Here is an 11,657-nt window from a genome sequence, read left to right as displayed (position 1 = left end):
CGTGAAAACTCAAATTAAGGTCACTTTAAAATCTGTATGCCAAATACTTCAGAAAAATATTATATTACACAGAAAATTCAATAAAGTAAGACAGATCCATCTACTGCCCAAACAGTTCAATAGATGCTAGGAGGTAAATTATTAACAAGATGAAACCTAAAAGAGGTTTCCAAAAATTAAAGATAAGTAACATGCAATGCATTAACATTTGTGTTTATCATTTGAAAGTGTACATAAATGCTGAAAAAATACAATTTACTATTCCTAGTGCTATCCTATTTTTGAAGGGCAAATCTTTGGAGACAATATTATCTGAAGTTTAAAAACATCCCCCATCTTTTTTACCCCACGTTTATTAATCTTAAAATATACTAGAATGTATTTTCTTCACCAGGAAAATGTATAAAATTAATCTTACAATATCAACACTATAAACAACTTCCTTGAAACATCTTCTGGACAGAGAATTTCTGTGAAGATTGAAGTATAACAATTCTAGAATAATTATTTTTAAAAATATGTACATTCGTTCCAATGTCCTAGACCCAAGAAGAAATCCAAGTAAACTCTACAAAAGTTAGCCACAAGTCTTTGTCCAGTTAAGATTATGTCCAGCTTTGCCAGTCTTGCTGTATTACAGTATAATCAACAAAATTATAACATTACTTGTTTTTGTGTAGGAAGTTCCCAAACTTTTGCATAAATCCTCTCAGCTTGTTTTCATTAGGCTGCAGTGGGTGGTAAGCAGCTGAGTTGTAGCTGACCATGTGATTACTCCTGCCGTAATTATTCCCTAAGGTCTTGGTTTTGATATCTGAGAGATGTGCACTGCTGTTGGCTGCATTTCCTGCAGGTTGGCTGGCATTTTCCATCTTACAGAACGGCTCAAAGCGACTGTAAACACGCCTTTCACTCAAACGAGACCTCAGCTCTTCCTGGTGCTTTGAGCCTGTCAGCTGTGGTGCCACTGAATTTGCTCTTTGGAGAGCAGAAACAGGAGCGCTTTCGGAAGCAGCATTTGTGCAGATCTCCTTTGCATCCTGATACTGAATCTGTTCTGTATTAAATCTGGGAGTAGATGGATCTCCTGCAGTTTCTATGAATTTACTTTCAAGGGGGCACAAGAGGGGACACTTTTTATTGCTCTCATCAGATGGAGGTTTTGGAGATTTCGGTGACTTCGGAGACTTTGGAGACTTTGTTGGACTCCCGGTGACATCTTCTTTACTTCTGTTCAAACTACCTTGAGAATTTGATGAAGAATTTCTTTTTCTCCTTGGGGAAGAATCTGTCTTATTTTCAGAAATCTTTGGTTTTTGATTCTCATCTTCAGAAACCAATGTGTCAGAACTACTACACATTCTGTAAAAGGCAGGACCTTTGTTTTTTGACAAGTTTTCCTTCTTGTCTGGTGTGAGATTAAGAAGCGACCGCAGTTTCTGGGATCCTTTCTTCAGAAAACTTGGGGAATTCTTACTTTCTTTCTTCGATGTGCAATCCTTACTGGACTCCTCCATGCTAGCTTCAGTGAGAGCTGCCATGGAGATTGCCTTGCTAGCAGTCGGGCCCTTCAGCTCTCCTTTCAGGTCCTTTTCCTCCTGTGGTGAGTGATTGGTTACACTGTGCAAACTTTTAGCACTCTTCAGCATGTCTTCTGGAAGTTTTGGACTAACTGGCTGCTTAAGTCTGTGCCTAGTCAATGTGCTGTAAACATAATTGGATGCATGTTTGTTGGTACCAGGATCCAATACGGACTTGGAATTAAACATGGGAAAACTTCTCCTTTTGAGCATATTTTCATTTTGAAGGTTCTTCAAATTTTCTGCATGTTTATCTGTACACAGCGTTGTGTACAAATATAGTGATGAGTCTCCAGCTGCATTTGAATTTACCCTAGGTTTTGTGTCATCTGCAATCTGACTTCTGTGGCCTGCTGGTGCATCTAATTTAAGAGGTGAGTTTGTGCTAAGCTCCTCTGAATTATTATCCACTCCATTTTCCACACTTGGAGCATGGTTAGATGTCCCTTTGGGTGTTGCACTTCCCTCTGACCCAATTATAGTTGAATTTGAAGAACTTGCACAGCTGCTTACTTCCTGCTGTTCAGGTAAAGTCGGCTGAAACACCAACGATGACCGCAAGCGAGAATGAGAGTACAGCGCATGAGCTTTAATATTTTCAGTTGTGTCATAGCTATCGTATCTGTCACCCAAGGCTGACCCATTTGACTCTACTGGACAATCTGACTGGTCATTCAAGTAGGACTTTATTCGCCAGTTACGTAGGAATGATTTTGTTGTGTGCTCAAGGGTTGGCATCCTCTGCTGCAGATGGCGGATATGATTGTCTGTCCCATTAAAAGACCTCCGTACAATTGAATTTCTCTCTGCAAGGTTTACCTTTGGTCGTGAGAACTGATCAGCAAAACTCTGCTGGGGAATATTGTAGTTACTTGCATATCCTCCTCGCAATGATGACACAATACTAAGGCTATCAGATGGCATTTTCCAAGTATTTGGTAGATTGTTTCCTCTGTTAATAGCTCTGTTGAGCAATAGGTAAGGTGTCCTTTCTGGCTTCTCTCCAGCATAACTATGTCTCTTCCAGTGCTCATTTTTTTCACTAGGTTGATACTGCTGTATTGGATTTTGAACATTAAAAGCTGGATTAAATGGCTGCTTATTATAGGCTTGATTTCTCAAGCTGTATTTATCTATTTCATTTACTGCATATCTTCCACGAGCTTTCCAAACAGGATCTACCTTGAAAACACTGTCTGGCCTACCAAAAAGGTTTCTTTGGCTGGAAACTGAAGCCAAGGAAGACAATGAATGTTGGTATGTGTCATTATCCCAGAGCGTCTTGCGACTGTTCACGCGCACTAATTCTGGGGCAAACGAGCTGGGAACGGAAGAACGGGCATACAGCGTCCTGAACTCTTCATCAAAGGATTCAACAAGCTGTCCTGTGATAACTTGAACCATGCTGAGGTTGGTTTTTTCAAATGACCACATATAGCTGAAAGAAGAACAAATGACCATTAGATACAGTTATTGGAGCTGAAGTATTATACCAGTCTTACTTGAGAAGAAAGCTTTTACAGAAACCTTGGGTTTGTAAAAGTACCTTCTAAATAAATAAGCTGAGGGCATGATTCATGTAATTTGGACTCAGAAGTCCAATCTAATATCAGATAAATTCAGATGGAGTTTTTCCACTGATTTCAGCAAGAGCAGGAATGAGTCTATAACTACCCTTATAATTGCCCTTATAAGAAGTATTCTAAAAAAGGATTCACAAATGTAGAACAGTAAAGTACAAATACCTAACAGAAAAAAATCACTTCTACAAAGTCTATGGCAGGACTAACCTGTACCCACTGAATTACCTCTTCTGTCAGAGAATGTTACTGTGTGATTACGTTGTGAAAAAAATACATTTGAAATAACATGCAGGAGTGCTTCAGCAATTTTGAAAGTACTTAATTCTAAACATTTTCAAAAAGATCCAGCTCAGAATTTGAAAAAAGTTTACATTTTCTAATATGCACATTGCATTGGAGATGAAAATTTCTTTTAATTGCAATGATAATGCTTTGATAATGCTTTTTTCTCTTTTGTGCTGTTAAAGACTGAACACATGCTCAAAGCTAAGTAGCTGCAATTAACTTACAGCTACTAAATGAGATAAATTAACAAGTACATTAAGGATGCTGCAACAAGACTAATATCGTGGAGCAAAAAACATACAATTTCTAGGTTACAACAAAAATTGTTTTGAAATCCTATTTTTCATGAAAAAAGGAAAAAAATAAAGAATTTATTTATTTGCATTTTTCTTTTAGATGTTAGAAAATGGGTTAGTTTTGTACACAAAAATAGCTTACTGATTTTTTTGATGTTTTTGTATTTTTCAGGAAGTGTATCAAGATTAAATCAAATCATGCTGCCTAAGTTCTTCTCTTATTAATTCTCACAATTAAGAATAATATATAATATTGGAAAAAAAACTCTGAACTTTAAATTGAGTTAAATGACAGAGTTCAGAAAGACTTGTTTTTCCTGTTACAAATCACTAGATTCTTTTACCAAGAAGGCCCAATTTCTACAGAAATTGATGATTCCAGCCCCTGTGGTGAAGATGTTCAAGCAGTGTTGTTTTTCCAAACTGGAATGAGAAAACCTATCCCATTCTCACAGACTATGAAGTGTCACCTCACACAGTGGTGTGGAGATGTCAAAGCATGCAGGCTGTCCCTGCAGTCTCTTACCCTGAGTCATTTATGAACTTGTCACTTACCTCACTACCATTTATACGTGTCAGTCTGAATTTGGGGCTGGGTGAGTCTTAGAGGAAATAAAAAGTCAGATTTTCAAAAGCTTACAGTGGTGGAAATCTGTGAAAGGCAATGGCTGTGGATCTGGTACCCAGGCACTATGCTGGCAGAAACTAACTTACTTGGGCAAAGGAGAAAAGTGTAGCATGAAAAGAAGGAAAATATTTAATAATGTGTGAGTTAAGACTCTCTCTGCTTTAACTTAGGTTTTTTCCAGCTCTGCAAGGCTGTTAAGTTCTTCCAGCCTGTTCTCCTCACATACACTGAAAATACAAAGGAAACCAGAATACAGAAACTTAGGCAAACACAGAAAGAGACATGGACAATTTTGAATTTGACTATCATATACTAGAGACCCACAGAATCAGTCTCTAATGTTAGCTTTAGAAGATTATTACATGGAGGAACTATCTTATGAAAAAATTTTGACACTCACTTCTCTGGAGTGAATGCTAAATAAGAATAATTCAGAAAACATAAGACAAATCAGGATTTTTTATTTTTACAACTCTTCGGCTGTAGCAAAACCCATATCCTTTATTTCTTATTTGTGAAAAATGAACAGAGGATCTCTTAGGCTAGTTAGCAATCAGTATCTATGAAATCTTGCTAAATTACAGAAAACAATCAAATTTACTCATGCGAGTCCCTAGAAGAATTTTCACAAATACAAAAGCCCAAAACTTGCTATAGCAGCAGTACTGAAATGACAGGCTTGCTACAGACACTTCAGTGATTAATCTTACCTGTAAGAACCATATATGACCTTCTTACAGTCAACAAGAATGAATTTTTGTTCCATTTTTCCATGGAATTTTGCTCCTGTTTTAGAATAGTAATCTTGTCCTTTCACAGTCCGCACCCTCATATTCTGAAAAAAACAATCAAAACACTTTATTTCATCTACTGTAGTGGGCGTTTAACATTCAGAGGGCTAAAATTCAGAGGAGCAGTAGGAGAAAAGTTAAATTATTACATATTAATAAATTCTGCAGGGAATGAAATGCTGATCAAACTTATCACCTAGGGACCAAAATGGCTGGTTACTGCTTTGGCTTCAAGACTGATGAGATTCCCCAGGCCGCAGAAAATGAAATTCTGCTTTTCCATAGCGACAACTTCAGAAAAGAGGTTCTGGCAGAAAACACCTTCAACAAGGGGAGAGAGGTTTTGCACTGCAAAAAAAACCTCTTTCCATCAGCTGATGCACATGTTTATATGATCTCCAAGTACCTAATCTAATCATAGAGAACACTTAAAAGAGCCAGGATCACTTTTATTTTAGTTGAACAAGGCTGTTGTGTCTACGAATACTTATTCCCTACTCCGAGACCATCCATTGAATGATACCACCTGGTGCTAGAATCCCTTGCAGATTTACCACCAATAAAATTTATCTGTCAGCTTTGCACCATGAGATCAATCCCATTTTTAAATTCAGAGACACTAACACAACGTGCATAGGTAGCACAAACTCAATGCAGCATCTGATTTTGAATTCTATTAAACTTTATGCTTTATTCATGCAAGCGCAGTAAATGGCACTTGGGAAATTTTCCACACTGGATCTCAAAGATGTGGTGAATTTTTATCCCAGACTACTGATGAAACTGATTCAGCTAAGTCAGCATCTTGTAATTTTTCTCTCTCTTGGGTTTTTATGCTCATAGAAATAGAAAATTTGAAAGAAATTTTTACTATACCTCATGGACTGTACTAATAACAATTTTCCACAAGTTCTTATGGGGATGTAGAAAAAAGACACATTTAACAGAAATTGTTACACAAAAGGTGCTTACCTATCTAAAATTTATATTCAATGCAAACCAACCTACAAGCATCTACTTCATGTAAATATTAGACAAAATGCTTCACAAGAGATAAAAGCAGCTTGGAAGATAACTGTGAATGATCACAATATTTACTGCAGTTTCTAGCCTTGGAATAGTTTTTCTAGCAACCCTAAGCTTTTCAGTGGGAGTAAAATCCATAATTTAGCATTGGCAGTAAAAACCAAGAATCTACATGATTACTACATACTCTGTACATATGGAAATGGTGGCATGTAAGACCTGTGAGTAGACAGGAATGTCACACTTCACCAGGACTGCCACAAGGGCAGGCTGCAGATCACAGCACATGTGCTCTCTAAAGGTCAGCTGTAGGTGGAAGGGCTGCTCATGAAGCAAATGGAAAAGACTGTGTACATGGTAATTCCAGTAAAATCAGGATGATTAAATAAATAGGGTAGGGTAGGGTAGGGTAGGGTAGGGTAGGGTAGGGTAGGGTAGGGTAGGGTAGGATAGGATAGGATAGGATAGGATAGGATAGGATAGGATAGGATAGGATAGGATAGGATAGGATAGGATAGGATAGGATTGGACTATCTCAGATGGAAAGGAGGTACAATGATCATCTACTCCAATACCTGACAAATTCTGCACTGACCAAAAGTTAAAGCAACTTATTAAGGGCATTGTGCAAATGCCTCTCAAGCACTGATGGGCTTGGGGCATCGATCACTTCCCTAGGAAGCCTGTTCCACTGTTTAACAACTCCCTTGGTGCTTCCTGATGTCCATTCTAAAACTCCTGTGGTGAGCTACACCATTCCCATACATCCTGCCACTGGATACCAGGGGGAAGAGACCAGCACCTCCTCCTTCACTTCCCATTCTCAGGAAGCTGTAGAGATGTTCAAACTTACAAATTCCAGTCTATAAAGTGAGACTGAGTTTGCAATACAGTGACATAAGCCTTCATTATCTATGGGAACACTTCTACATTTGCCTAAAACATATGAAGTTCTGGCAGATAGAGGCTGTAGGAGTTTTAAAGATAGCATCTACTACAATCCAATTAACTTAATCTTTCCAAACAGAAAATTCAAAAATTAGGATAAAATATCCATGATATGAAAGCACATTTCCAAATAACACATGCTTTCTAAATCAGTGTATATTTCAGCGTTGGTTTCTTGAAACTTTTATCAAATGAAAAATCCAAACACAGAAGCAAGAGTTACACTTAAAAGCTGCTGAGTTGGAAAATTAGGGTTTAACTCAAGTTATCAAAGTTGCTTAAACTTCATTCACTGCTAGGAGAGTTTTTCTGTTGCATTTTTGTCAAGCTTTGAAAAAGCTCAACTCCCTTAAAATGTACTCAATTCAGCTCAGTTAGAATGTACAAAGACAGCATTTAAGAACTACTTTTGTTCGTGAGCTATATATCTAGCAAATGTAAAACATGTCTAGCAAATATAAAACATAAAGTTTATCTCTTAAATAGATAAACACAAGAAGCATTATCTAGAAGTGCTGTAACATTTTAAAAGGTAAAAAATTTAAAAGCAAAAATACAGGTGGATACTTAGGTCTATTTTCAGAAATAGCTACAAAAGAATTAGTAACAACCCAATTTGCATTACTGAATGCCAGTTTAACATAAATTTGCTTCTCTAACTGCTAATCACTTTTGCCAACCTAATGTTCTGTCTTTTAAGTTTTCTGCATTCCAATTAGAAGTTTTCTTCTTGAGGAAAATCAATTTTTGTGCTTTTCCAAAGTGATCTTGTTGAACTTTGAACAAGCCCTGAAGAAAAAAATTTCTTCACCAGCAGCTATTCAAGCTTCAACTAATTATGTTAAAAGCTTTTATTTGAAAGATAAATACTACATAAATATTAATTCCTGAAAAAGAAGAAAATCCTGAAATTTACCCATTCTAAAGATAACCATAATAGTTACCCCTTACTTTAATAAGATCCTGTGAATTAGTAAAGAAATTTGCATTTACTTTGATGACTGTTTTACCCAGTTCTATATATCACATAATTACATGTGTATTTCAGACATATTTAATTATATTTAATCATATTTATGTCATTATAATTTGAAAAAGGTAACTTGAGAGCAGCTTATACATTTTCAAGTACCCATAACAAGTAATGCTGGCCTAAAGACATGCCAGTTGAACACATTAAATGTTACTTAGATAATGTCTGATCAGTATTGGACAGGATATAATTTGGGAATCAATGCTGGAGGCACAACCAAGTCTAATGGCTTGCAAATTACCATACTACACCAAAAAAAAGCTTTGCCTTAGGTACACATAAGTTGATATATAAGTTTAACTAGGCATATGTAAAAAAGGAATACAATTATTTACATTAAATTCCTGGGAGGTTTTAAAAAAAATTGTAGTCACTGTAGTCACTCTGTTGCTTTTGTTTACCTCCTCTTCAGTATTTCTCCCCTTGTAGCTTTTCTATCCCTATTCCCTGATTCTGAACTCTTTTCTTCCCTTGGTAGGTCATCCATTACCAGATGGGAACGTGACAAGTGGCAGAGATCATGCTTACCTTTCTCACATAACACTTCCTTTTCCTGCACAGTTCATGCAGCATTCTTCACCAGCTCTAAACCCTCTAATTAAGGTGCCAGGAATGCACGCTTTTATTAATCACCCAAAATCCCAAATCACCCAAACCATATCTGGAATATGGAAATGATGCGTTTCACTTGGGATTAGAAGCAGTAAGCATACACATAGTGAATTACAAACCCCATCTGGTATGAAATGCTGGGCAGGATGGAACTCCTGCCTGGTTTCATTCTCAGGCTATAGGACTGTCCTAACAGCAGTGTACTCATCACAGCATCACTGCAATCACTCATTTACAAATGGATCTCCTCTCTTGTCCAAGAGTTTACAGGACACTCAGGAACATTTAAAACATCCAGTGGCTGCAGTTTAAGAATAGCCACCAGTGCTATCCAGTTAAATGGCACTCAATGATGAACAAGAAACAAGCTCTAACCCTCTTTTCTGTACATTTTCTGCACATTTTCTTTACATTTTCATTCCAGAGTGTGCCACACAAGCATGATTTAAAATTTTGAAGTATTATTCACCACTACACATTTATTTTCCTTAGTAAAATTTCTCCAATATCATAACTAGGTACAGTGAATATACTGGTTTCAAATATTTAATTTCAGCACTTTTTATTTGTAGGCACTGCTTTTATCAGTGTTCCATTACCTGCCCTGTATTTGCTGTCAAGAATATGCACAAAGAAGAAAATGGACGTCTACCTAATATTTAGCCTAACAGTTTTAAAGGAAAAATAGTCAAATTTTTCATATTGTTCCTCATTACTATAATTATTTATTGTCCTGTGCCTCTCTTCTCTAGTACAACAAAACAGGTCATAGAATGATAGAATATCAGACTGGAACGGACTTCAAGGATCATCTGATCCAACCATTCTTTGCCAAAGTACAGTCTGGTCAAGATGGCCCAGCATCTGCCTTTGAGTCTTAAAAGTGTGCAGTGTTGAGGAATCCACCACTACCCTGAGGAAATTATTTCAATTATTTTCACAGTGAGAACACAGTGATTGTTCTCACTGTGACAGAGTTTCCTCTTGGAATCTCTCCAGGAGTAATTTTTTCCCAAGACCCTTCCTCCTTTCCACGTGACTCCTTGTAAAAAATTAGTCTCTAGCCTCTTTGAAGCCTCTCTTTCATTACTAGAACACAGTGATCAGGTCTCCCTTTCTCTTCTCAAAGCTGAAAAAACTCAATTCTCTCAGCCTTTCCTCACATGGCAGCTTCCCAGTCCTTGGATCATCTTTGTGGCCCTTCTCTGGACCTTCTCCAGCCTGTCCACATCTTTTATACATAGTGGGGATGAAAACTGAACCCACTATTCCAAGTGCTGAGCAGAGTGGGACAATGACTTGTTCATCTCTGCTGGTGATGCTGTTGCTGATGCAGCCCAGCACACTCTGGCTTTCCTGGCAGGAGCAGCACACTGCTCACTCACACTGAGCTTGTCACGGGCAGAACCCCAGCTGGTTATATCCCAGCCTGTGCTGCATGCCTGGATTATGCTTCCCCAGGTGCAAGAGTTTATCCTCATGCTTCCTGAACTTCCTAAGGGCCTTGCTAGCCCACTCTTGGAGCTAATCCAGGCCCTCCTGCAGGGTGCCTCTCCCTTCCAAAGTGCCCACTTATTCACCCCGTCTGGTATCACCAGCAACCTCTGTCAGGGTAGGCTTGATCCTCTCATCCAGATGGCTTATGAGGATATTAAACAGCATTGGGCCCAGAACTGATCCCTGGATGATTCCACTTGTGACAGACTGTCAGTTTAAAAAGTAGCTATTGACCACATATGTGCTGTACAAATGCGAAAGAGTTTTCAAGTTTGCTTCTATTCTGACTTTGAATATGACTCAATGACCACTCAAGACTTGACTGGAGTCTGGTCCTTATCACAGAAGTTTGCCCACAGGTACAACATCATGCTGCAAGTGCCTATTCAATAACCAAATTTGCCTTAGATGTGGAAGTACTGGAAAATTTTTGATGATTTTGGTAACACTAGTAGAAAAAACAGGCTGCAAGCAGGTCTCAAGAGCAGCTTCTACTGTGTATTTAAACTTGCATATCTGGGAGTAGATTTCACAGAAGGAAAGTGAAATCAATTAGTGGTTTAATTTTCCCTTTCCCTCAATTTATTAAAAATATTAAGGATTATCAGGTAATAAACAGGTCTTGCCAAACAGCTTTCAATATCCTCCTGTAGCAAAATGATTCTTCATTATTAGCAGAAAAGTAAAAAAAGAGGCTCCTCCAGAGCATAGAACCTCCACCGTCTCACCTCATATCAAGTAAAATACCTGTCAGTAGCAGAAAAAAAAATTACTTATTAGTTTCTGAAAAATCACCTGGAAAAAAAATGTTTGAATCTGTAACAACTCTTCATCTCTCTATGCAAATGAATTGCTAACCAAGTAAGTCAGACCAGGGACAAAGTTAATGAAAGAAGCTTAGGTAGAGGAAAAAAAAAAAAAAAAGAAGAAAAAAAAAAAAAAGAAGCAAGCCAATTAATTACTGAGGACAAATGTAGTACAGCCAGAAAATGAATGAAACTAGAAAAGAATAATGGGAAAGTACAGGAAAGGAATTATTCAGGCTTCACTGATGGATGTGATGTCAAGATGAATACTGACTAAGAAACAACCTTCATGAAAAGATGCTGCAGGAAAGATTAAAAATTATTCTAGTAACCCCTGTTTTCCTAGTTTCCTACATGGAATTCACAAAATAACAACAGAATATATGGTCCATCCACTTTTCAGCTGTATGTTTCAAAAAAGAAGAAAATATGCCCTGAATTTGGAGTCAGACTTCAGATGAGAAAAACTGTCTGCACAGACATTTAATGAAGATTTATTAACAAAATCCTCTTTCTTTTCCATACAGAAGACTACTTAGTTGTAATTGTGAATTAAAAAATACAGTATTTTT

At 37.4% G+C, this 11,657-nt stretch overlaps 1 protein-coding gene across 1 annotated transcript in view; it reads right to left on the bottom strand.

Moving 5' to 3' along the window:
• Nucleotides 1-662: 662 nt before the first annotated feature.
• The window catches only part of FAM83B (family with sequence similarity 83 member B), a 44,399-nt gene continuing 33,404 nt past the window's right edge, over nt 663-11,657 (bottom strand). The window contains exons 3-5 of the mRNA XM_058021292.1: nt 5,083-5,207; nt 969-3,018; nt 663-935 (exon numbers count right to left, since the gene is read on the bottom strand). Coding sequence (XP_057877275.1) covers nt 663-935; nt 969-3,018; nt 5,083-5,207 — 2,448 coding nt within the window. The remainder of the gene's footprint in view (nt 936-968; nt 3,019-5,082; nt 5,208-11,657) is intronic.

Source organism: Melospiza georgiana, chromosome 3 (assembly GCF_028018845.1).
Source record: "Melospiza georgiana isolate bMelGeo1 chromosome 3, bMelGeo1.pri, whole genome shotgun sequence".
Taxonomy (NCBI): Eukaryota; Metazoa; Chordata; class Aves; order Passeriformes; family Passerellidae; genus Melospiza; species Melospiza georgiana.
This window is presented reverse-complemented; position numbering and strand designations above follow the sequence as displayed.